The following is a 27880-nucleotide window of genomic DNA, read 5'->3' on the forward strand; positions in this document are numbered from 1 at the left end:
GATGCACATGGTCGGCAAGCATGCTTAGGTATGCTGTGGCATTCAAATGATGCTCAGTTGGTATTAAGTGGCCTAATATGTGCCAAATTCTGTGGAGGGCAGCTGTTTCTGAGATGCTGGAACCACCATGTCTGGCACTAACAATCTTACCATGGTCATAGTCACTTAGAGTACGCATCTTGCCCGCGCTAATGTTTAGTTGAACAAAAAAACCCCTCTTCATCATGTCTGCATGTTTTATATACTGAGTTGCAGGCATGATTCACTGTTTGGAGGAGCAGGCTATTTGTGTTAACGTGCATGTGTTCCTAATTAAGTGGCCAATGAGTGTATTTATGTGTACATATACGTAGTGCCATCCAAGATTATTAGCACCATTGATAAAGATGAGCTGCAAAAAAAGGCAGTATAAATAAACAACACAGGTAATGAGCTATATTGTATGCTCAATAAAATGAGAAAATTAAGCATAGCAGCAATTTATAATGGATAGCAGCTATGAAAGGCAATTTTGAGAGGTGTGATTTCTTTGTGATCCTTGGGCCAAATTGTCTGAAATGTCTTTTCTAAGTGTTAAAGATAATTTTTTCTTGTTTTGTTGAAGTAAAGTTTTTGTGACACCTTTACCCTTTACTTCAAAACTAACATGGGCAGGATGTTGTGTCATAACAGCAAAGGGTGGACCAACTCCATATAAATGCCCATGGATGAGATGTTGGATGTCTGGTGTCCACATACTTTTGGCCTTGTAGTGTACTCAACACCTGGTGATGGTGAGGTCTATGGGTCACAGACATTGCATCTTTTGCATGCAATAGTCGTTGCATGCAGAATATATGTGACAATGTACTAAACATGACTACTTTCATTTACATAACAGTAATACATCCCAAACATTGTGTTGCCCTGAAAGGGGGTGGTGGTGCTATGTATAAAAGTACTGTAATTTCTACATTGTGAAACCAAAGTGTATAAAAATGCCCTTCAATTAATGCACTACTTTAACCACATTGAATTGCCTGAGTCTGAGGTGGGATTTGAACCCGGGCTTCTCACTCATCCATTTGTTGCACAGACAAACACGTTACCAGTCAGCTAACGGCAAAATCACCCATAGCCAAAGGCAATGTCGTTATTTTTGAATCTGAGGGTTGTATCGTCAGAGAGTGTTGTCATGGTAACCTGTTATGAGACCTTCGCTTTACTGTGAACTTCACTAGTGAACTGAGCCACACCCAAACTATCTGAGCCACAATCCCTTAACTCTAAATTACAGTCATAATTTAGAGTTAAGGGATTACCTACCAATAGATTACTTTTAGACAATTGGTACACTTTTTAATCAAGTAGAATAAATTAAAACTTATTGAGCCTAATGATTAGGATGAAAGTATTTTAGAATCTGGTCCCATTTGATCGCACTGCTACGATCCTCTACTCAAATGGACCATTCTTCTGAAACCCTTGAGGGGCCTCATGTTGGATTTTCCTCCATTTTACTTTCAGTAGCCCTTTCCCTCCTGCCCCTAGTGGTATGGGCAGCGTTGTCCACAGAATGAATAAAGCAAAGATCCACAATTTATAAAAGAAAAGGCTGCAAACATGTCCCAAATTAGAACTGTTGCGACCAAAATATACTCGTTTGTGGCCAACAATGCCACTCAATCCCTTATCAACACTCAGGACAATAAATGGCAGTAAAACAAAGGAGGCTCCCCAACCCCAATCACTTATTACACCCTAAACCACATCATAAAACCTTTTTTAAATATTCTTTCTTCAGTTATGCAGTCTAGTTTATCTTTGTCTGAAAGATTGTATACCCTTTCAGTTTTCAGAACAGCACCTCGGATCATCAAATAAATCATTCAGAAAAAGGTTTTAAATGTCCATATGTTATATACTATACTTACATTGTTATGGTTCTTTTGTCCATGTAAATGTTTTTGCAATCCAAAATGCCTCTTTTCATATTCAAGCAAATGCTGTTTGCTAGGTCAGGCACCGTTTTCAGCACAAACCGACACACATCCACTTACAACATGGTCGGCCTATCTGACCACTCGATGCTCTCGACCCGTTTAAGTCAATCAAGTTATAGGATGAATTTAACAGGACTGCAACCTTTCAAAGGAGCCCTCATTGTGCCTATGGGTCCAAACATGTAAGGTACTCTAAGTTACCAAGTTTCCCAAATCCTCACGGGAACTCAATAAACATTGGCTAGAAGGTGGAATGTTATAATCATCCTGCCATTGATCATACTTGCTGGCTATGTTTATGATTATATTGATTACTAGCCAGCTAAGTTTGCTAAGCTGTGCTGCCATATTAATTGTTTATTGTACACGCTGTGTGAGCTGCAGTAGCTGTTAGTTGTCATGTTAGTTAATGAAGAGTGTGATGTTGACTAATGACCTAGCCTAGCTGGCTATACTGCCAAAGGTACGCTGGTGGCCTTTCTTTTTCAGGAAATTGTTAGCTCATAGCAAATATAATATACAAGCTAGTGTTTAATTTCTGGCAAAGTTGACAGTTAACAAAATTGGCAATGGATTTATTGGTTTAAACCTGTTTATTTAATGAATATCAATGAATATTTTTCCCAAACATACATCTCCCATTTTAGAGTACTTCAGAATGAAACGTTGGCCATGGATCTTTCAGCTGCAATGTGCTCAATGCCCGTTGGTTTGAAGGGTGTGGTGTGAATGTAGCCATGGGGTACAGTCTCAGAATGTTGCTGGACCTTTTTGCAATGAAAATAAATCTTTTTTGAACCCTACAGTTCCTAACCCAGGATATCCTCTCAGTATCAGTGGGGGGGGGGGGGGGGGGGGGGGGGGAACACTGTTTAATGAAAATAGAAATGCATGCTTGCCAGCTAATCTAACTTAAATATGCACTCTTGATGGCAAAAATGCAGTTGTTAATGTATGCAATTCCAGTTACTCTGAGCTGCAGTTGTTACAAGCCGGACTTGTTATTAAAATGATATTGAACAAAATACAGAAATATTCTCACATGATGATATCAGTAATTGCTATAACTGATGTAAAGAATCAAATGCTTAAGTATTGGTAGAGTAGCCATATAACAATGATACTATCTGTGGCTGGCCATTTAGCCACCTCACATACAAAATTATTTCTATAAAGAAAGGCTGCAGTCCCAAGATTACTTTCACCTTCTCTTATTCAGTGCCCTGGTACTGGATTTCATCTGAGGACATTCTCCCAATTAAGTCATTTTTTTCCTTTGAAAGACTTTCAAGGTTCCTACTGATGGCTCAAAAGACAGTGTTTGCTTGTGTAATGTAATTTGGATGGTGCTGATTTGACAACTTTGTTACATTAGCATAGCACCAAAGTACACATGCACACACACACACACACACATACACACAAACAGGCAGGCACGCACACAGACTGCGGTCAAAACAGGATTACAATTCCCGGTTATATACTTTGGAGGGAAGAGTGTAGTATCAACTGACAGGGAGTCATGGCTCTGAGTTGACATACAAAAATTTATTTCTCATGTGCACAAAAAAATTTGAACAGAACTGGAACAATGATTGAAGCCGTGTGGCTTTTAGTCGTGGACCTTTAAAAATCCTCGTTAAGATCTGTGACACTTTCTTTCAATATCGTCTTTACAACTGGGGGGGGAGACCCGTGCCCTCCGGTCTGCTCTGCAGTCGTACAGTAGCTTTTTCTGCTCCTCAGCTAAAGAGTGGCACCACATTAGTACCAAACCGTAGGATCCAGTAGTTTGGTAAGAAATGTAGCGGTTAGCAGTTAGATCCCAAGTGCAATGTGGTTGTGAAACATTTCTTCTCTCAGAGCGAGTGGCCGCAGTCCTTGGTGTAGCAATTACGTCCTTTTTTTCTTCTTCTTCTTCATTTTTGCCGTTTTGTAAAAGTTTGCAGGAGTTTATAGGGTCACCCGATTCAGATGTAATGTTCACTCTTGTTATAAGTATTAGTTTTAAAAGTATACTTTTAATTTTTCAGGATGTTACTCCTTTTTGTACATTTTTTTAAATATCCCACAGGGTGTGCATGTATGAAAAGGCATGCAAACGGACCACAATTACATAGGTTGGGTGATGTTGTTACTATAACATCTAATAGTCACAAAATAAGTTGCTCTTGCTGAACATGACCAAGGAAGCTTTGGGCTTTCTCGTCGCTTCAGTTTAAACATAGTTACACTTCACAATGGGTGTGGAATGAAAATCACAATCAGACAACAGTTCTGAAAACAGTCTCAAGAATCAGAAGATGATCATTCTGGGACATCCGAAACATCCTTTTCTTTTTAAAACCGAAGGGTGTGTACTGTATGTTTGTATTGGTCCAATAAGAGAGCCCAGCAAAAGAAAATGGGAAAAGAAAGCCTTTTTTTCTCAATTTGCATAGTGATTTAAAACATCATTATGAAAAACAAAAAATGAAATAAAGGAATAGAATAACAACCAAACATACAGCTGATGATAACTACCACCTGAAAACATATGAACCAGGAGTTCATGGCCAAAACATTTGTGCCATGCTTCGACTTTGTAGAACACAACAGGACAAACACAATCCTTATCTTTTTTTGTATCTACAAATGGGACCAGTAAATAAGGAACGATACTGCAATGGTCAGCATGTAAGTGTTCTTATAGTATATACAGGGACGTGTCTTCACATTACACACAAATCATTCTATGAAGCAGCAATTTTTGTTGCAAATAACAAAACATTAAATAATTGTAAAGATTAGGATTTTTGCTGTTTTACAGTTTAATATGCATATGATGATCTGTTTCCTCTGCATAAAATTCTGACATACATTTTCAGTGTTGACTAGTTATTTTTGCTATAATACTGCGTTTACAATGCATACACATACTGTAAATAAAATATTAACAATAACTAAGTCTTTGGCAAACATGGGGAAAAGTACATTCGCTTTACATTTTTAAGAGCAGTATGAGGGGGAAAAAAACTTTATCTGAAAACAAAGGTTTTATTTCCCAATTCCTTCTGGACTGTGTTAGCTACCGTATCTAAGGGAAGATCTTGTGGATCTAGCCGTAGCTTTAGCTAAGTGTTCTGTGAAGAGCATAACTGCTGCGTGAACAGTTTTTCCTTTGAGAGTGGAGTTATAAGGCATTAGTCTGAGTCACGTGTCGCGTTCCTCTCACTTCCTGTCGTGGAATTTTCTTTGTGTGACTGACAGCTGTGTTAAGGATGACCAGTTTTTGTCAGGTGTAGGATATGCGCGCACAATGCGTGTTTCTCAAAGTCAAACTTGGTTTCTGTCCTCAACATACCATTTAGTGGTACAATATTGAGTCAACATTTTGTACTGTTTTGCAATGGCTAGTAAGCTTGTCGAAATGTACTGTAAGTGGTACTGTATGTGTGACAAATATGATAAGATCATTATAGCTAAACTAAAAGGGTACAGTAAATCTCTGGGCAAAGGTTGGTATGTATGACAAACTGCGTAATAGAAGCATTCATGGGCCCCAGAAAACAATATTACTTAAAGTAAATTCAGTGACATGTAAACTTGCATTGGAGCCTCTTTAGGTACAATATCTGACACATTTTTATAGTTGACAATGGGCACAAATTTGTGGAGTATAAATGTTGTTCATACTGCCCCGCTGTATAAACAGGTAGTTATCAAGAGTGAACTCTGCATGATGCCATCCTAGAACGTCAGACTTTCAGATAATAGTGCAAAAACAAGAGCAAACAAAGATAAGATATTGCATGGACTGTGATCATTTGCTGAGTTTAAAAATTTTTGTTAACAGAAACAAACGAAAAACAAAGCAAACAATCCTAAATGTTCATAAAGGCTGTCATGATAACAAATAACGATAATAAAAAAAATGATAAAAAATTAATTTAAGAATATATTTACTAATTTAAATTCAGGTTGCTAGGAGACCGTGATGCGTCAAGGTTTTTTTCTTCTTCATTTTTCACACATATGTTTTTACATCTGATTGTGTATCACAGGGAACTCATCCACTCAAATAGCATCAAACAGCCTCTTCAAGAAAGAATAGCTTTGTACATGCTGTGTGTTCTGTCGGTTGGGTGTAGGGTTTTGAATGAGGTGGTTGAGGGAGAGAAAACACAGAGCCTTCGCTGATGCTAGAGTCTTCAGCATGGATCTGATTGTACCGTCCTTGCAGTTAGCCAGTGAACAGTAAGATGGAACCGTGTGTCCAGTAGAACCTACTCGGGAGAGAGCTGCTGTGTTCACGACTGGGTCCTTTTTGGAGGTGTCATCAGTCAAATAAAGGAATGTATCGATCCATGAAGAGACAAAAACAAATAGGAGAGAAAACCCTTGTCGCTTCTCACTTAGCTTCCTTCACGCCATGTTTTCTTCAAAATTGTTTTTTTTATTTTTTATAATATATATATTTATATAATCTCTCGGTCTCTGGAACTGTACAGTCTTGCAGATTGAAGAACGGGACTTGAAGAAACTGGGAGTTTGGACGGGCCGAATTTCGTGTGGAGCAGTCGGGTGTCCTCTGTTGTCCATCCTTCATTTTTTTTTTTTGCGAGAAAGAGACAGGAAATTTCGGAGCCACCTACCATCCCATTGACCTTTAATGCCACTCACACCGGTACAATATGGGGGCCGAAGCCATGGTCCTGAAGTTTGATTTGGTTTCCGTGGTAACTAGTGGCGGTCATAGGCAGTGGCAGCAGTGGGAGGGGCGGAGCCTCTGGATGCAGCACTATAATAATAAGGGGAACCTGAAAGTTAACAGGAGAAGAGTGTACGGGTTGAAATGACATAAAGCACAGCACAGAGAGACCTGCCTCATATACATTCAGAGCAGACCGACTAGTCGGGCTTCAGATCTACTGGGCAGGAGCTGGGCAAGGTAACAACTGACACAGGGGACACATTTCAGCAATTTAAAAAGATTATTTAAGAACTCGACTTAACCTTGACAAAGGCTTTATGCTAAAATGTTGGCCCATTTGTGCTGACTGGAGTTAAAATATATGAGATTGAAAGAATACACTGTTAGAGCAGCTTAAAGGAGAGTGTACAGTGCAAAGAATGGGAAATTTCTTTGGCCATTTTTACCATCTGTAATACAAAGTATTATAATTAAGTGCATTTCAATTTTAAATATTAACTTAGCTCCTTAAATTATAATTTATATACTATATACTATTAAAGCTTGTACCTTTACGATGCCTTGTACATAAAATTTTATCACTGAACTAGAGGCAGTGTTGTGTTTACTCAAACAGCTTTTGCTAGAACACTGTGTTCTTGAAAGTAGTCATTATAAGTCTGATTGATTAAGCCTACTAGCATATTGGTGAAACATTAAAAACTCCAGATTTTAATCAGCATCTCTTTGATTTTACATTTTCCGCAAACAAAATCAATGTTCAGAACACCCAACATGTAACACATTAGTTCTACATGCTGTCAATTAATGTTCCAACAAACCATGTTTTTCTCAGTGGTTACAGGACAAATTATTGTTTTAACTATAAACAGTATATCTTATGTAATGAATGCGATAAAATTACATTAATGTAATCTTAAACAATATATTCAGGTATGAAGGAAGAAAAGAAATGTAAATGGGAACACATAAAGGATGCAGACGTGTAACTGACACACTGTTTGTGATGCTGGTTCTGTTCCTGATGAGTGAAACTCACTTAGTAATGCCGGGTTGCTGAATCGCCATGCTTCGTTGTATGTTGTGTATTGCGGATGACTGTATGGGTTCCCTGAAAAGTCGCTCCCTGAAAACAAAAGCAGAAGACAGACAAATATAAATACAGACAAATAACAGACAAATACAGACAAAAATAACACAAATAATGCTCAGTATAATACCAAAATAGTATCATCAACCATGGACTGAGGTAGGTAGTTCTTAAATATGCTTAATGCTAACCCATTTTAATCATGAATGTTAACGGGATGTCCTTCTAAAAGTAGAATTGAACCAGAATCTCCTATGTCAGATTGTGTCACTGCCAATAGAGTTTGTAATAGGCCTAAAAATTCCAGATGAATGCCATCTCCAGAAGGTGCATTCACTGCAAAAATGGAAAGCCATCCATTCTAAAAATACTTTAAAAAAATAAATGATGCAAATCATAGCTTTGTGACACAATAATCCATCAACAGTCCCTCGGTTAAATGCGTAATTGACCTAAATAACAGATCACGTCTTCTCATTTCTCTTTTCTTTATACTTTCATTATCTTTTATGTTGCTGTATATTGATAACCATTATGGCATTTAATGATTCATAGCATCTATATATTTTTAAATAATCTGGCAAATTCTTCGATTTGTCTCTATAATTGCAGAGTTAGTATTTTATTTTTTTCTTTGGCGTCTTGTTGTTGGCCATATTTGTTTGCTCATTGATTTGTTTTGCCTTGGTTCAGAAACAAACGGCATTTTCACCCAACCGCCCCTTTAAAAGACGGGGGCGTTTTTTAACTCCCATCCCGTGCTATAATGTCCTCTGCAGGGCCACTTGAGTTGAATTTATCACTTTGTAAATTCTTCAGTAGTTTTTTAAGGCTTATTCTTTTTGAGTCCGAGTGTTCTTTTTTTGCTTTAACTGTCAGTTGGTTAAAGTAGCCATATAAACTTCTGGGGCCTTCCCCAGGAAAAAAAAAGCTAGTTGTATGGATTTTATTTCCTTTCCCCTGACTCTTTTTTTTTTTAGTATGCTGCAGAATTTCAGTGTGCAGGAAGTAACTCAGACCATGTCAGTGAGCAATGCTGTTGGTCCAACACGTTTCTTTCTTTTATGAGACAATAAAGGCTAGATTTTATATGAAGCTGGTGAGGAATGGCTTTTGCTTTAACAGTGTTTGGGACCTGTCACTAAATCTTAGTCGGTCTGAGGCAGATGAATGGGAAAGCACGCGAAACCTATAGCTGTAGGATTAAGAGGGTTCCTCAGCCCCACGTTACTATGTGTGACTGATGAAAATAAATGTGTGATGAAAACACATTTGATGTTCTCCAAGAGATATGTGCAGCAAGCGCAGATATCCTGCCACGGAATTAAATTTACCAGAGAAAACACAATACCCAAACAAGTACCTCGTTACCCAAAAGGTTTGGCTCGAACCTTCTCGAGCAGCCTCGAGGGCGGATCAATGGGTCACGAGTTTTCTCCGAACAAATTTCGACGTAAGGAGTCCCATTTTCTCTTTGTACTGTTATCTTTGGCCGTTTTGTACTGTTTATAGAACAGCACACACATTGCAACACTCCCTCCTCCACTGCAACTGCTTTTTTATATGTGAGGAAGTCCATTGTGGTTTTCCTTGGATCTCTTTGTGTATTACAAACACTGCCGTGCACTCAAATGTGTCCCCCCCCCCCCCCTCCCCCCCCCCCATATGGGTTAATGTGCGCGGAGAGTAATGTCGGGGGCTTTCCTTTGGTGTGGGCGAGGGCACCAGCCCGGTGCCAGACTGCATTCCGGTGGCTGGCAGAGCAACCCGAGCCCCGTCCCTCGGAGAGATAGCGATTTAAATATTTACAGGCCTCCCGCGCCTCTGTGTTGTGACCCTTAACTGTTGGCCGTGAACCCGAGCTGCGGGTTAAGTGGAGGGGAAAGAGATACGCTCGGCGGCGCCCGGCGCTGGAGGGACGGCCGAGAGACAGTGTTTATCGACGGCCCGGCGAAGGGGCGTGCCCGCCGGGGGGATAACGAGCCGCGCGCCGCCCCGGCGCGGCCGAGGGGAACCGTCCCGCCGCCCCGGCCTTCCGATCGGTTATCGAGCGCGTCCCGTTCCCCCCCCGCCCAACCACCGCGAGGCCCCAGCCGCCGCCGCACTCCGCGCCTGTCTGGGCTCGGCCAATCACTGTCCAGGGGTGGTCCTGACTTTCAGTGCGTCCTCTTTGAGTTTTATAACCACTTTCATAGTCATCCTTAGTCATCATCATCATATAATCATTTAATATTTAACTTATGATTTAATGTTTGATTTTAGACAAATGTTTTATTTTAGTTAATGCAGTGAAAAGTAAGTTTTAGTTTATGTCCGCACATCGTTAAAATCTGAATTGACAAGCAAGGTCCTAATTAAAAATGATTGCTCCCGTAATCGACATATTCATCTCATTTTCGTCTAACATTATTATTTTGGAGTGGTTTTTTTCCATCACTAGAGATTGTGTCTGTGCGATGTGGCTTTCACAGCACGGCCTTTATAAAGTTTTAAAAACAAAAAAAAAGATTTATGTAGACGTGTCTTAATTTAGCACCGACGTAATTGAGCCAGACTTTCTGATTTTAGCTTTGAGTGACACCGGGCTTCCCGAAGATCATCATCTTTAAGGGCCTAACCTTCTGAAAACGTTACAGCCCCTGAGCTAAAGTTAATGATGCAGTGCAGAAAGGAAAACGTCGCTCACCAGGAACCATTCCAGCAAGTGTTGAGGTGGGATAGCTGCCCTGCCCAGTGGGGGGGACATGAGGGGGATACCCAGGTAGGGTTGTGTTCGCCATGTCCCGACCTGTGGAGAAAGAAGACCGGCACTTAACCACTGCTCTGGGACGACAGCCGATAACAGATTTACAGCAACGGTGCGGTCTGCGTGCCGCCCCGTTCCGCACGTTTCAGACTTCAGCATCAGAAGAATAAAGACGGTTAGAGATACAAAACAAAAATTGGAAACATTTTTCACGCAAAGCGAGCAGTGTCAGCTTTCAGTATTTATTCTCTTCAGATGACCAGTGTGTTCTCGTTGTAGCTCATACTGTCTATAACACTTTAAACGGACGGCATGTAGCGCAGTCCGTACGCAGCGTCTGAAGATGCTCCCTGCTCCTGCTTAAGAAGCGAGTCTGGTCAAAGATCAGAATCTGATATGTTTTATGATACGTATCGAGTGCCTTACATGCACGATTGAGCATCCCCGACCGCATCCTGTAATCCTATAACCTGATTTCCCTCCTCCAGTCGATGATGCAAACCGCCCTGACTGCCAGACGCTGCCTTTCGTTTAAGTGAACGGAGAAAACGCGTGGCCGCATCGGAAATAATGCCTCTGCAGTCACTTAAACACACCCAGCGTCCTGCTGGAAAAGCTTGTGTTGTGTTCCATATTGTGTTTGATTTGTTCACAGTAACAGTGTTTACCAGTTGAGTAACAGCTAAAAGAAAACTAAAATGAAACAACTGGCGAGATCATTATGGCTTAGTCTAGAAGTCGGAAAAATGACAAATTAACATTAAAGCATTGAACATTATTCAATAAAAACACTAGTGCTGTGTTAGTTGTCTAGCTTTTCACTCTAACCCTAAACAATTAAATTAGCATTCTGCAAATTTACTGTAAGATTTTGAACAAGTGTTTTTTTGTAGCTTTTTTGTGGTGTATGGAAGTAGGCCAGATGAATGAATTATCCTATATTATTTTCTGACATTTTTCATTGTCTCTTCATTCACTCTAATGAAGCAGTATGACTGGTACTAAGTCCAGCTTGCATCCTTGACTGAAGCGGCAACTGAGTTCTGAAAGGGACACGACTAAAAGGAGTTTTGTGAATGTAGATACTTGATATGTATAAGCAAAAAACAGAAAATGCACATTTTTTGACTGGTCCTGCCTTTTAAACCACAAATGAAAACTACGAAGTGGAGCTGACCAGAACCTTAGCTACTGCAAAGTACTGTACGACAACAGTAGTGAGGCAAATACATACACATATGTACACACACACGCACACTTTGTATATTATATATACACACATTTTTAAACTAGAAATTTCACTCACTGAATGCTAAATAATTGAAAGAGAAGAGCTTCCTTTAGGACTAAAGGTCTTTACAGAGATTATATATCAGACATACAGTTGTCTAAACACCTGTGCAGTTCCTCAGGGCTCTCTCTTGGCCAAATTACGGATGAATTCATGAATATAAAATGTTTTACAATTTGCACAGGATTGAAAACTCCCACAAGAATATTTAGCTTCAATTTAAAATAACAAAAAAAAGATTTAAATCATTTTTGGGTAGCTCGATGTTAATTCTAATTCATTTATTTTAATATAAAATAAAGCATTTTTCTTAAGCTGTGATTGAAAGCAAAAAAATGCCCTGATTTACTAAATAAAGTTACTGAAGTTCAGGAGCACTCTGGTGGGATGACTCAGGTCCAGAGCGCGCGTTGTGCGTTCAGCTATTCAGACAGCGCGGCTAACGCAGCCAAACGTGCTCTCTCTCCCTGGAGCCAGGAGGAGGACATGGATGTAAAGAGCCGGCCTCGCCGAGCAGGCCGAAAAGGCCGAGCGCCGCTTCGGGCCAAGAGCGCGAGGGGCTCCTCCGCCATTCAGCTCCGTAATTGGCGGTGACGGCAGACTGTCCCGCTCCGGAGCCGGGGGCCCGTTTTTTGTGCCGCCGCACGTACCCCCGGACCGGGCCAAGGCCGGGCTTCAGAGGCCCCCGCAACATTGTGCGAGGGGCACCGCGGGCCGGGCGGGGGAGGGGGTGGGGGGGGGTCGTTAATGAGGAGGCCAGCGCTCGTCGCTCAGCGCAAACTCGCTGTGGACGTGAGGGCCGTGCATTGTGGGAAAGCGGGGCGCCTCTGTACACATCTACAGGGGCGGCTGTCTCCGCTTCTGCACTCAGTAAAACTCAACAGCTGATACACAGTCTCTTGACATGAAAAACGCGAGCGCTTACTGCTTGCCTGGCTAAACTGCAAGATGTCAAACAGTCTCCCATTAGATAGGGGCTTGTCAAGAATACGATAAAAGTTTGCTGAATGGCTACAGAAATATTTTTTAAACGTGAATGCAAGTTTATGACTTGTTGATGAAAAGATCAATCAGATACATCAAATACTTTCACTCTGAAGGTAGCACAAATCACACAATCGCACTAGATTTCAATCTGGATCATGGAAATCATAAATGGGTTGTGATAGGCTGGTTGCATAAATGTATAGGACAACATATGTGTAACATACATGTAAGTGAAAACGTTGGTGGGTGGTTAGCTATGAGCGGAGCAGCTCGTTAAGCCATTCTTTCCAACAGTGGCCTTGGCCCCCACCGAACCCCCCCTCCCTCCCCCCCACCAGTGCAGAGCACTGCGATTTGAGCAAAAGTGTACCTGCTAGAATAGGCTGGCTCACGTATTGCCCGTAGCTGGGGCCATGCTGGGCATAGGCACTGTAGCAGGGGGTTGAGGCATCTACTGACACAGTGGGTTGGAAAGGCTGCATCTCCGCTAGGCATGAGCCCAACAGGGAGGAGGAGGAGGAGGAGGAGGGGGTGAAGGGGGCCAGGGAAGCCTCGTGAGGCTCCTGTTTAACACAGGCCGAGGATGAATGGGATTCTGCCGGATGGAGAACAAATACAGACAAACAAAAAAAAAAAGTATGATGAACACTCACCCGGCTGCACGCACACAGGCATACACAAGGACAGCAACAGAGAGGAGGAAACAATGGGAGCGATGGGACTGAATGGTAAACCTTTAAGATAAAATACGTATTTTAAACACGGGTTTTAAAATGTACTCGCATTCGAACATACGCTGCCATGTGAGAAGGACACAGTTTTGTGTTTCTTATGAAGGTGTGTGTGCGTGTGTGCGTTAGGTCCGCAACCCAAATCTTGAGGTTTCCTCTGGGAGAGAGAAAGCCACTTGTTTGAGGATTTAGGTTGTAAGGGAGAGTTTCACTGGAAGTGATGGGGGGGGGGGGGGCATGAGGGGGGCTCTGACCGACAGGAATACTGGGCACATCTAGACTGGGGTTTCACAATCACACTCATGCCAGTGCAGTGACTGCTGGTCCCTCCTTTTAAACATTCATTCTTATTTTTCAGTAACATCTTGTAATTTTCTCCTCCCGGCGTTACATTTTTTTTCCACAAAAAAGGAAGCGGCAAACTTTCCCTTAAGAGGAACAGACTAGTATTGTCACTAAAGTCCAGGACTAAATCCACACAACAGATGCTGAATCCAGCTAGATCACATTACCTTTGCCATGCGCACGTGTCATTCTGCTCACGTGTAATCCCACCTGAATTCATTTGAAATTGCCGCCACCATGTATCTCTGCAGACTTCATTACCAGTATCTGTACATACAGACTTAAGTATTTCTGCCCAAATAGACAAAGTGTAATATGTTGAATGAAGGACACTATTGCTCCTGTTAACACTGAACATTAAATACATCCTAACGGGAGTGAAGAGAACCCTAGGTATCATGCTGCTGAATGTTTGTAAAAGCAATCATATTTAAAATGGAGGGCATTACCTCCATACATATACAGTATGAACTGCTGTATATTTGTAAGAGTACGGAGAAATCAAAATTAAAACCGGATGTTATGGCCCTGTTTCCAAACAGTGCCAAGAAAAGAAAGTGACTGATTTGCAGATGATAAATGTGTGCTGAAAAGGGAAGCCTAATATGATTGTACTGATGAGCTTTGGGACCTTTTATTTCGCCAGATTTTCTTTCTGAAACCCAAGCAATCAATGTGAGCTCTGTTTCTGGTGCTACATGTCCTCTTTAAATTCCTTTCTGTTTGCGAGGCCTGTGGGGAGAGCTTTCAGTACGCTATGATAGCCTCATTAGCTGCTTCCTAGCCATTGTTGTTTTACAACAGAATTGTGTGTAGAGATTCCTCATTAAGATAAGGGCTCCTTTATATTGGGTGCTTCAGTGACGGCCCTCTTAGACTTAACGCCAGGAAATCAAGCCATTTTACTGGCCTCTTTCCCACACAAATCAATTCAAAGGATTTTTTTTCCCCCTCCACGGTTATTATTGGAATAGCATCTCAATATTAGCCGAAGCGCTATAAATAGAATAAGGAGAGTATACAGTGTGAAAATGGACGGGTGACACCTTGATGGAAAAAAACAACGGGAAAGTAATTGTTTTCGATTCAGTCATTTGAGGTGTTTCATAACTAGCAGGGTCTTTGAGACCCGTAAACAAACTCTGAAGTCATTTTTTTTTAATTGGTCCCAGAATGAAACCAATGGCTGTACGATGCTGAGATGCATCTGGTGAGAATCGCGGGGGCTCCAGAGTAAAACATCAAAAGCCAGATGAACAAGAAGACCAGAAAAGATTGTTTGAGGGATCAAGTCTGGTGTTTTCACAGGGCTCGCACAGTGGCTGTCTGACGGACAGGGGCACCATACAACACTGACCTGAGTGCCGTGTTCAAGACCACTGAACTTTGAAACTAATAAACGTGGTGTTGCTTATTGTCCAAGAGACAAGTTGCCCTCGGAAAGGGAGAACTGTCAACCCTTGATTACCGTGATGGAGGATAAACATGGGTCCGCAAGGACAGCCTCCGAACGCTCACGCTCAAGAGAAGCTATAGAGTCTTCCTTTCCTGTCTTTCTACAAGCAGAGCTTCTCATAACACGAGCGGAAAAAGCTGGTGACCTTTGTTTTATTTGCCAGTACAACAAAGTCATCTGCAAATGACTCTTTTTTGGCGGTTTGAGTATTAAATTTACCATGACAGGGACACCTTCATGTTTTGCAACAACAACGACAAAAATCTTTGACCTCCATTTTCTGCATTCGGGGTGTAGCAATTTATCACCAAGCCAAAAACCCCAACACCCTAATTAATTACGACCAAGTAAAGAATGTTTGGAGAGCCAAATTGCTTTAATTCCCCAAACACTCGGTGAAAGTCATTCATTATCAAATGTGTGCTCAAAAGTTAGCGTGCTCGTTTGAAGGCGAAATAAGCATTAATTCCAAATCTGAGCCCCGTGTCCCCCCCCCCCCCCCCCCCAAGCCAGAAGACAGACAAGCCGTTTGTCATGAGGCCACACATCAGGAACCTGAGGTTCTGGCCGGCCGATTGTTGTTTGCTGCTCACCAGAGAATAGCGGACCGCGCTTAAAAGATAACTTGGATATATTTCAGCTTGAATTCACCGGCTCCTCCAGTTAGCACAGGGCAGACCTTTTCTCTTTTTTTCGGGGGGGGGGGGGTGCATCCCGCCCTTATTTCTGCGGGCTCAAACGAGGGATTCTCAAACGCCGAGCTCGGAGGCCTTTGTGGCCCGGCCCGGCCCGGTCCGGCTCTTTTGTTCCTCCTGGAGGTGCTGGAAAAGGAGTAGTTGGGGCACCTGCTCAGGTTTTTTTTGTGTGCGCCACGGAGGGGGTGGAGGGGGGGGGGGTACCCATTTACACAGCCCCATCCCACCGGCCCCAGGAAGAGTCAGATTAATGGGCTCGGCGGGGAGCGCGTTTCAGGAGTTTTTACTGTTGATTCAGTCCGTAGGTATGCACAAAGCACCTCTCCGGCCCCCTCCCGACGGGCGCATTGTCTGCAGTTGATCCACAAAATCTGCTGCAAAATTAGACGCGCGACTTTACGTTTTGTCCAGGAGATACGGTCTACGTTGAGCTACACAAGTAAGGAGGCACTCGTCTTTGTGTCTCACTACAAACGATTAGTGATACAAAATATATTTGTAAATGGGTCACTGGACATTTTATAAATACGAACATCAAATACTCCGTGATACTCTCAGTAAATGCTCAGTGTTATTTACTCAATATTCACGCTATTGACAAATAAAACATAAACCTATGAAGATATCAAGCATATAGTGTTTTGTATATTTCGATGCAAACCTAAGTTAATTAGCTTCAATAAAACAAAATACAGCAAGGTTGTTCCACGCACAGAGGATGGCCTATTAAAGGAAATGGGTGTTTTTTTCATTTGGGGATTTATGGCAGTTTAATATGTAATAGAAATAGCATTAATACAGTGCGGAGGGAAGAAGAAAACACTGAAAAGAAGGTGGCCGCCCGCCCCTGAATTCTAATGACGCACACACAATGCCTTAAATCTCATTCTTATTTGAGCTGCCTGCCCACTTTTTGCGGGCACTTTTAGCTGTTATAGGATATACAGAGGACACATAAGATTTCTATCTCTCTAGGCTTGCCGTTCCCCCGGAATTCCAATCTTCACTGGCAGCGAGGAGTTCATGAATCATTCATCTTTAATAGATTATGCAAATTTCAGGGACATAAAATCAACAAGATCAATAACTGCAGGCATTTAATTGGTGCTAGAAAACATTTTAAGGATGAACATAATCTCCAGTTCTTTCCCTCTCAAGGCACTATTAATTCGGAATTGGATCTCAGCCTAAATGCGAGAGATAATTTACCACCTTTTTTGCTTGGCTTCCATTCCTATCGCCCGGGTTTATCATATGCTAGTAAACCATAATATCCTTCTATTAACCAACCCCCGAACATTGTACCTGATTAAAACACATTGCGGATTGAGTTATTAGTGTCAACAGCCACTAGGGGAAAAATCAAGTGCGAGTTTGTGAAGTGGCAACGGCTGGCCCAATAACCGCGAGTATAAAACAAACTCAGGATTATATCTGAGGGCAATTAATAAATTTGAGCCTGAAAAGGCTCCACTGTGCTCAGGAAGAAAGTCAATTATTATACGATGTATATTTATTTCCGTTCCCGCGTCTATTTATCTGCGTATACAGGTGATTGTAATTCAGTTGAATAACCCTGTCAGCGGCCGCAGTCCATATTTATGATAATTAGTATGTTTTATCTAGTTATTCCCATTTAATTTAACTACATTTAATTCAGGCCCCGTTGAATTACTCGCTATTGAGACACAGCATTTGCATATATGCCGGTACGCGGGGTCAGGAGGACAAACATTTTAATGGGGACATAGTAATATATATCTCACAGGAAGTCCTGTGTCCTTTTTACCTCACAGCCCGACAGGTAACCCGCTCGGGGGCCCCCCAGAACAGAAATGCTTCCTCTAAAACCATCCACAGGTGCAAACAAAGCCACCCGCCTCAGAGGAGCTGGCCAGACTGGAGCTGCTTTCATACAAACTGCCGAGCACAAAGGAGCAACACACATCTTTCTTCTTACAGGGGGCCTGACTTACCAGGGAAATCTACCTCCCACATGTTAATGAGAAAAAAAGGGCTTTCTTTTCACATAACACTGGCCCGCTATCATTCGAGAAGGGGGGACCGCATTTTCCATCATCCTGTCTAGCCCCCACGCAGAACTCATTGGCTTTGATGGCTCCTGCATAATTATGTGAATTTTAATAAACGCTCAGCGTATTAATCTCGACCCGACAGTTGGCTATCAGTAAACTTAACCTTCTTCTAGGTAATAACAACGGCAACAATGAAACAATATTTCAATTAGCGAGGCAGTCATTAACCATGACAGACCCAAAGAAAGAAAGAGAAAAAAAATTAGCTTAGCGTGCAGACAGGCAGAAACGCTATTGGATATTTAACAAAGGATATCTCTGGCATACGTTGCGTCTGTTTTAAACAAATAATATACTGTTTACACGTGCCTACATGGGATCCTGGTACACTGTATCCTTCTGTTGCCGGATTGAAGGACAGAGTCGCGTCAGGAATCAATCAGTCAATCACGGTGACTTCTAGGACCCTGCCAGTCAATTCTCTATCATAGTTTTGATGTCCTGTCATCAAAAACCCTGTCACGCAGTGAGAAACAGCTCTCTCTCGTCGGGTCTCCTTGCTAAACAAAACAGGGTTTAGTAGGATACCTGAAGGTTATTACCGCTTTGATAAAAAAATTTTTTTACCACCTTTTCAGCTTCAGAAAAGCAACACCCTGAATAAATATTCACAATTTTTTTCACAAGTTTTTTTTATTTTTTTGAAAACGTTATTAGGAAATGGCACGTAGTTCAACTGCATCTGTTTCTTTTTTTTCTTTTTTTTTACATCAGTGTAAAACAATAGCCCCACCCCCAAGATTAACCTGCAGCTTGGCAACTGATCATATATGTCACATGATCTTACCTACAGGGTAGCTTTGAGACACGTTGGGGCCCAGGTCGGGGTTGGCGCTGGATGACAAACTTGGTTTCACTTCGTCCAGTCCGGGGTTCAGAGCTGGTAGTGAATACTCACTGGCCTGTAAACAAGGTTGAGCCATTAACTCAAATTAAAAACACGCAAAGAAATTCAAAGAATTTTTTCCAGCATGAGAGACTTGCATTTCTTTTGTCTTTTCTTTTCACGTATATGAAGTTCTATATGCTTGCAACTATCTATAGTTTTTTTTTTTTGCTTGTGGAAAAAGAAGCAGGAAAGCTCTTTTTCTCTCTTTCTATACAGCAAAAGAGAAAGCAAGCCTCCTTGCTTCTTTTTTCTAAAGCAAAAAACCAAAACAGATTCATGATATGCGTCCCAACGGCCAAATAATATATATTCCATAATGCGTTATATATTTCGAGCTGTAGGGACGCATATCATGAATGTGTTTTAGCTTCGTCTGAGTGGAAAGACCCAGAGCGCAAAGTGGGATTTGATTGGAGTGAAAGGACGAGGCGTCAGCTGGCCCTTTGTGTTTGACAGCAGTCTTCCTCCTGACCAGCCAAGTGAGGAAACATTGCTGCTTTGTTACCGACACACCATGTGGCCTTGTTTGTAGGGGCATAATACACCTGCACTTTCCACAATTTGGCAAAAAATTGAAACAATCCCCCCATTTAATACGTTTGGAAGAAATAAAAGCCGCTTTAGTAAAAAAAACGGATTGAATAGCTAAAAAAGGCATTGATATAGAGGCGTTCAGTTGGATTACTTTCAATAAAAAAAACCTGTTCAAGAATTATAGTGTAGTCCATAGATATTCGTACGTGTATATTTCACTTTTAAAACAACTATATATATATATATATATATATATATATATATAAATGTGTTGTTTGAGAAAGTTTTTAAAAAGCTTTTTCTCCCCCCACTGCCTAATGGTGGATGTGGCAGTAATGAGATGTGACTTTGAGGGCTGGGGCGCGGACTCAGTCAGTCCCGGGCTCTGTTTGTCTCTCTGAACGTCTGAGTGGGCCGGGGTCCCACTGGGGAAGCCCGTGACCCCAGCCTTGTCTGCCTCTATCACAGATAAACTCTAATTGTCTGCTACAACTGTTCGCTGGCGCAATCACGGATGTTTTCCTCTATTCTTGAAGGCCTCAGATGCAGAGCAGCCCCGTTTTATAATGCAGATAAAGGGGGGGCGGGGTGAGGGGGGTGGGGGGAGAGAGAAAACAACTGAAAAGAGATTTTGAAAAGGATGACCAAATGGCCAGCAGAAGTGTGGGAGGGGTAAATCTATTGTGTTTTGCATCTCCAGAATGGGTTTTTAATGCCCCCTCGCCAGAGCCCAGACATTGGCTAATAGGCCCACCTTTTCAAGAGTTAAAAAAAAAGGGAGGGAAGAGAAAAGAATCCATAAAAGGGAAAGTGCTCTGATTAATATTGCATTAAATTAAAACTGATTTTTCTGGACTGTTCCAGGCCCTTTTTTCTGCACGCCTACCCTTTTTCCCTCTCCTTTTTTTAATACCCTCTCTGCCGCTCTTTGTGATTGCAAGTCATTTCCAATTCGTTTTGGTATTGATCTTCCAGTAGAAATCAGTTTTGTAATTAGCTGCAAATTAGGCCTTCTTCTAGAGGTGAGCGCTGTCCCACTGATTTATCACCGGCGTAATTCGCCGCGATTGGAGAGAAATTAAAATGAACTCAATTAGGCGACCGCTTTTGCTTTATAGGTCCGACTTGGAGTTTCAAGGGAAAAATTAATAGTCTCTTGTTGTTTAATAGTCTAATGAAAGTAAATAAAGGTTATCCATTGTAATAAGCCCAGGGCTTTTAATAAGAAGTTGTACATATAGGGCTTCTTTTTTTTCTTCCGTTGCTCGTGGTTGATGTCGTTTTTTGAGAGTGGCTCTTAATTTTGTCCATTATGATGGATAGGCCGCAGCGCTCGCTGTGTTAACATCAAAAGGAACAAGCAGCGAGCTGATAGAAAATCCCGAGCACAGCTCTGTGTGCCGTACTTACAATTCAGATAATGTCGTTGGAATTATAAATCCGCCGAACATTAAATGCTTAATTTATATGGGAGCAATGGAATCGCTGTTCAGAAGCGCCACAAAGGAAGCATTACATTGGATAACACAATAAAACCGGAGGAAAAAGCGAGATAGTGATTGATCGCGTGCGTTGTTGTTGTTATTCTAAATTACAGCGGTGTGAAAAATGTTCATTTTTGTCATTAAAAAAATCAATAACGTGTGGGAGGTTTTCTGGGGAGCACCACCGCAGCGTCCAAGCAGTTGTGCGATGCTGCGAGCTTCTCATTTGACCACTAGTGCTTTCTCCGCGTCCACATATCACGTCTTTACGGCTGGAGCCCATAAATTGGGTTCACGGTGGAGCACTTCAGCATTAACATGGGGGGCTTTGGGCCTGAACGCAACAACAGAAAACAAACACGAAAAATGTCCGGGAACGCAATCCGCTAGCGCAGAAAATGCGAGCTGTGTATTTCGCGTGCGCAAGTTTGCGAATAGAGATCGGCGAAGGAGGCCGACGGCGGCGGTGTGGGGCGGTACCAACCTGCTCGGGTTTGATGTGCTCTGCGGTGGGGAAGACGTCTGGGTAGGACGGCCGCTCAAAGACCCGGTCCAGAGCTTCCAGCTGCTGCTGCGTGAACGCGTCGGCTCGCAGGTGCTTCCGTAAACTGTCCACACTACCCTGAGAATCACTGTTTGGGCCAGAACCATCTGAACCATCTACAAGGAGAAAGAGCGACATTTTTCGAGACTCTGACCTGCAAGCCGTTAAGCTTTTCAGTTTAAGTTTCAACTGCACCACTTTGGCCGTACGGCTTCCTCCATTAGTGTGTGGGTGCCGGGATGGGGGATGGGTGGGGGGGGGGGTATCTGGGTGGGGCGGGGGGGCTGGTTGGGGCTGATAAATACAGTGCAAATTCAGCCGGGGCATGTTTTTAAACACATCCTAATGGCTGTGGTTAGGAGCTGTGTGCCGTGCCACTGCCACAGTCACTGCAGTGGAGCAGTGGAAGTCCAGCCCCCCCACAGTATTACAGTATTAGCACTGTCATGATGTGATAGGCCTGCCGGTAATTGATGGATTACCATCAGTAAATATATACTTGTTGGAAGGGCCACGTATTCTTACGAAAGCGGCAGAGATTACAGTGCCTTTCCATTTCTTGGCTCTGGGATTTTTTTTTTTTTTTTTGGCGCCTGTCTGGAAATCAAGAGCTGTAATTTAAAGACACAATTTCTTTTTTTATAAAATCTAATATTGCTTTCATTTTCAGATTGCCTTTCATTTGGGAGAGACGAGCTGACATTAGCCGAGCTAAAACCGCTACGGCCCCAGTCCAATCATCTCTCCCCGAGGTGCGTCCTCCAAATATCAGCGTTTCTTTTTTCTTTTTTTTCTTCCTTTTATTTTTTTTTACCTCCTGGCTTTTGACCCGATTAGCCTGCCGTTTCGGAGGAGGATGCCTTTTCCTTTCCTTTGTCACTCGTCGTAAGACGTTTTAAAACCCCCTTCCAGACCTCCAGCCCGCCCCCCCCGCGCCCCCCACTCCCCCCTGCCATCCCCCAGCTCCCCCCCCCCTCCCCCCGCCCCCCCCTCACACCCCCACCCCGTTGAAAAGGCGGCGGCGGCGGCGTCCGCGGGCTCACCGCCTCCTCCGTGTATTCTGGAGGGCTTGGGCTCCCTTACAAATCTGTCATTCTAAATTTGCAGCAGATTATGTTCTCTGCTCGGCGAGAGAGCGGTGATATATGATATGCAAGGCCCCTATTGATTGCCTGATCTGGTGGCAGGAGGGAGCCGAAATGAACTTGAAATGAACATCATGCCTCAACTCATTGTGCGTATAATACTCTACTTAATCCCACATTTTTCTCTGCCATGGAATTCAATTGATCAATCATGTTTCACTGATAGTACCATTTCATGGCGTTATTGCCTCTCCATTCTGCAGCTTGACCTTTTTTCAATGGCTGGGGCCAGAGGATGAACCTGACTCCCATGATGAACAAAATGTATGGAGAACTGTATAGGAAGATTGGCTTGTGTGTGCGTGTGCGTGCGTGTGTGTGTGTGTGTGTGTGTGTGTGTGTGTGTGTGTGTGTGTGTGTGTGTGTGCCTGCATGCACACACACACGTAGGTATGCCTTTTGTGTGAGGGCAACTGAAAAATGACCCTTTTGGATATTAATATTTCTTTGTCAAATACTGTCAACGCATTAATTGATTTTTTTTCTCGCCATTATCAACTGCTGGCCGGGATAACGTTATTTAAATATAGATTGTATTTCCTTTGATTTTTGTCTATGCATTGAATGTAATAGAAAATAATAGAATAAAATATAATGGAACATAGAATAGAATAGAAAATAACCACTTGATTAAGCTTAAACAATAACAGAAGTTCTTGAATTTGAATACTTGAAGTATTTCCCCGTACGTAATTATATAATATGCTAGCAGAGGTAATGCTGATAACTGGTCATTAATTTATGTATTAATTACTTCTAAGAAACACATGTACATCAATGAATCGAATGTCCGCAAATATCTATGTACTCTGATTTTTTTATGATATATGGATAACTTCAATCACAAGGGACTACTAATTTTTTTTTCTCCCTACCCCTTTAATTTCTCTTGGATTGTAGTGTCTGTTTTTTCACATCCTGTGAGTCTGACTGCATATCTTTGAGCAGGCATCTCTTCTGGACAGCTCCCTTGGGGGCCTTCATACCAGTGCCGGTTGTTGCTGTATCAAACTCAATTGTTCTCTTTGGGACTGAAGCAAATAGAGTCATTAATTACTTTCTATCAGCTGGCCGGAGTACAAAACGCGATCAATAAGCCAGCATTTGTCATTCACTATAACACAGCGTGCTTCCTACACGCAGTGCAAACCATACACGGTCATTCTACGCAGTTATATTCGACCGGGACCTTGAAGTTTTACTTTAAAGTTTTATTCTTCGTCTTGTTTTGTGTGTGTGTGTGTGTGCGTGTGCGTGCGTGCATGCGTGCATGTGTGTGTGTGTGTGTGTATGTGCGTGTGTGAGTGCATGTGTGTGTGTGTATGCTCATATCTTGTGTGTGCCTGTGTGTGGTAGAGGTGGTGGGTGGGTGGTCTGTCTTTTATCACATCCCATATTGCATTTTCAAGTCTCATTTTAACTTGTGGCTTGGATGTAGTAAAGATAAATAGGCCTTACCTTTAATTTAATACATATTGATTTCCATATTTCTGCTATTATCATGCAGCATTTGAGACACTGAGCTTTCTAAATACATATTTCAAAGTGTAAAATGTTCCAGCTTCCTTTTTTTTTTTTTTTACAAAAAATATATGATTAAAAATATTAAGAGAGCCATATCTAAGCCAGGCACTCAACCTGAACGCAAAGAGATTTATTTAATTAGAAACAAGTAAGCGGTATCTCTCTGTACTCTTAAGATCTGAAGCAGTTTCTGGGACTTTATCCTGATTAGCCGTGATGTAATATTAATTAACAATAATCAGGGCACCTCTGGGCTGGTATGTGGAGAGAGCCTCCCCCTGTGCTGTTTTTGTAGGTATTTTATTGATCACTGTCACACTTGAGCGTATTCATTTTGACATCTCTCCATATTAACACCCTGGTAACGAGGGACCCAGCTCTATCAGATCAGATAACCAGCTCTATAAAACAGGCTCCTCTCTGTGGGTTTGTCACCCGGAGGTCACGACCCCTAGCAGGAGGTGGGCCGATGCAATTTTACACTGGGAGAGAGAGAGAGAGTCCGTCGGTTACCTGCGAGACCTGATATCAGACTAGAGCTGCCCGCAGATATGAAAATAACACAGGAAGTTGCTTCCTCGTCATATTCTTATTTTGGCCCTAAAATACGTAAATGCAACCGTGAGTGAGCTGGTAATGGTGACAAAGTGCGGTGCTGCGTCAGGAAGATTCTTTGATTTATGCGGCCCGGACAGGGTGACTCGTCCATCGATGAAAGGGGGGAAACTACTTTTCAAGCATTTGCCTCCTCTTCATTCTCGATGAGGTCACGTCTCGGGAAGCGATGGGTTTTTCCCTAAATGTAATTACGTCCTATTTATTCCATGTTGTTTGTTTAATGATGCGATGTGAAAATTCCCAAGGTGGGTGTGAAATCTTTTCACTGTGGGATTTTTCATTTTCACGGCACACCGGGGCGCTTTTGGGGGTGGGGGAGGGGGGGGCGGGGGTTACAGTTACAAGTCCAGGGTCACCCAAAGCATTTTCAACAGAACCACTGGAGTGAGTGCAGTACTTATCAACAACCCCTCCGTTCATGGATTAAGAATCCTCGTTTGATTTTGTTTTTATTTCATTCAGCTGTTCGGAAATGTATTCAAAACAAGGTTCATTTAATTATGGCTTTAATAATGCTTGAGTTTAATAATATACAGGGAACGCATTTTAGTTTATTGGGAATACAATGTGTGGTCCCCATTTCAATTAAATCAGTTCATTTGTTCTATTTTGTCTATTCCTTTCGAGATAGTGACATGAAAACAGAATGAACTGAAAGCAAACATGATGGGAGCCATATCTGCTACTTTAAAATATGCCCCCCCTGCATCCAGCCACACACACACACACACACACTGACACACACCTACAAACACACACACACACACACACACACCAGACCTCCTCTCTGCTAACCATGCTTGCTTTGAAAAACCCCGTATTATGAAACCTGTGATGCGGAAAAGACTGTACAGCAAATAAGTGTATGGATAGAGGTGGCGGCACAACCGAGGCTATTAATTTCCTGTTATGTTCCTGCGTGTTTAAGGGCTTTATTAATTTAATTTAGCGCCTCTCAGCCGCGCGCTAGCTGACAGTGGAGAGCAGGCCTGTGAGCAGAGTTCCTCGGTTGCGGTCTTTGTTGTTTTCGTCCCTTTGCCCCGCCGCACTCACACACAAACACACACACACACACACACACACACGCACACACACACACACACACACTCACACACACACACACACACACACACACACACTCACACACACACGCACACACACACACACACGCACACACACACACACACACACACACACACACACGCACACACACACACACACACACGTGCGCGGTACCGATCCACCCCTCCGTTTAGCCCTGAGCCTGCTGTGTGTGATCCCCTGCGCTCCAGCCCAGCGGACGTGTTTATTGCTCAGCGTCCGCGCCGAGCGCTCTCTCTACCTCCCGTTTACTTTTTTGACGTTCGGTGGGTCATGTGACGGCACCGGGAGCCAATCAGATCGCTGCTGAACGCGGAAGCGGTTTGGAGTGTGACGACGAAAACAGTCAAAGAAACTTGAGCCTCTTTTGATGCAGAATTATGTTGTACTTTCTCGTGCTTTTGAGTTACATCTCTGCTTTCACTCCTATGTTTTCCTCCCCTTTTTGTTGAGAACTGTCTCACTAAAATGAGGTTAATGCAAGGATTCACGGTCCACATCCCACTTGTACCAGTTTTAAGTAATGTTGCCATATTATTCTCTACTGACCTCATTTTAAAGTGAGTTTTGTCATGGTTGACATTCAAGATGAAATACAGCATTCAAAGAATGAAAGAAATGGAAAAAATTTTCTTTCATCACGAAAGAAAATTAAATTAAAAAATACCGAAAGCGAACAGACATCTGTGAGTAAATAGCATGTGACTCATTTCTGTACTTTTGAGAGGGGAGATTTTATCATTGGCTTTTCTTTGGCTCAGAGTACCACCGCGCAAGACAAGGGGCGGCCATCAATCGCAGTGCCAGTGAAACTTTGGATCCTGTCCCAGCACATCACTTATGGACACCTGCAGCGGGCTGCGTCAGAGATCTCGACTGATGCTTTCTGTCTGCTCTGGAGGTGCTCTGCATTTTATATTCCACCCCTTCGCAATTTGTCTGCCCCCCATCCCCCCCATCCCCCCCCCCCCTCCGCTCCCACGTACACACGCTCGGGCCAGCTCCGGGTGTCACGACCTTTGAATATTGCATGCTATTCATTACAATCAGCCGTCATCACCTCCGCTCTAAAAATACAACCGGCAACTTCGGGGGGGGGGGGACTTCCAAGCGAACGGACGGGAAAGCCAAGGTCACGTTGGCCTACAACGCATTCCGGGGGCAAGCGGGCCATAATCAGCCAATCAGGATCTCAGCGAGAATATTTATGTCGACTCGACAGCAAGTTTGTGCTACTCGGGACAGGGCCGTTTAAACCAGGAGGACCCCCCCCCCCCCCCCCCGCCTCCCATCTACCCACACATATATCAACAGACTTGTAATGAATGAGAAAAACAGTGCGGTAGTAAAAGCATATCTATGTTTCCCATACCAAACAATAAAATGGAGAGAAAAGCAACATCTCGAAGGATATGAGGCAATCTGGGAGGGAAATCTGATTTGTCGTGGAAATAACACAATATTATAAGACTGACACTTCCATTCTTTTCAAAAAGGCATTAGAATACACACCCAATTTTGACTAAACTACTTGCTGGAATAATTCCGGGCATCAGAAAATGGTTTTTACGATTTCTGCTCTCCAGAAAACCAAGGTTATTTAAGATCAAAATTACAAGTCACTAACTAATGAAACCATTATGCCACAGCTATGAAAGCCTTGATCTCTTTTTTAGTACACAATGATTCGTCCAAAAACATTTTCTGCACCATCAAAGATATGTCCTTGAACGACCTTTGGTCTGAACCTTTCCTGTTGTGGCAGTGTTTCTGGTCTATACCGTTGAGCTCTCCAGCGCTGGGGTAACTGCTTTAACCTCAGATCAGTACCCCAAATTCAGCACAAAGCAAAGTCAACATTCTAGTAATTACTCCCCGCTCTCATTTGGCTGTAATTCCGTAAATTAGCGGACAAGCGAAGAAAATGTC

General features: G+C 42.6%; 1 protein-coding gene across 8 annotated transcripts in view; it reads right to left on the reverse strand.

The window, feature by feature from the left end:
- Positions 1-3509: 3509 nt before the first annotated feature.
- The window catches only part of pax2a (paired box 2a), a 36849-nt gene continuing 12478 nt past the window's right edge, over positions 3510-27880 (reverse strand). For 4 of the 8 annotated variants that reach the window (XM_035407254.1, XM_035407252.1, XM_035407253.1 and 1 more), the window contains 6 exons: positions 21504-21679; positions 18900-19014; positions 13160-13384; positions 10452-10553; positions 7715-7801; positions 3510-6781 (listed from right to left, as the gene is read on the reverse strand). In XM_035407254.1, coding sequence (XP_035263145.1) covers positions 6705-6781; positions 7715-7801; positions 10452-10553; positions 13160-13384; positions 18900-19014; positions 21504-21679 — 782 coding nt within the window. In that variant the 3' untranslated portion in view covers positions 3510-6704. The remainder of the gene's footprint in view (positions 6782-7714; positions 7802-10451; positions 10554-13159; positions 13385-18899; positions 19015-21503; positions 21680-27880) is intronic. The other 4 variants (XM_035407257.1, XM_035407256.1, XM_035407255.1 and 1 more) reach the window with 2 other exon arrangements.

The sequence above is a fragment of the Anguilla anguilla genome, chromosome 2, assembly GCF_013347855.1.
Source record: "Anguilla anguilla isolate fAngAng1 chromosome 2, fAngAng1.pri, whole genome shotgun sequence".
NCBI lineage: Eukaryota > Metazoa > Chordata > Actinopteri > Anguilliformes > Anguillidae > Anguilla > Anguilla anguilla.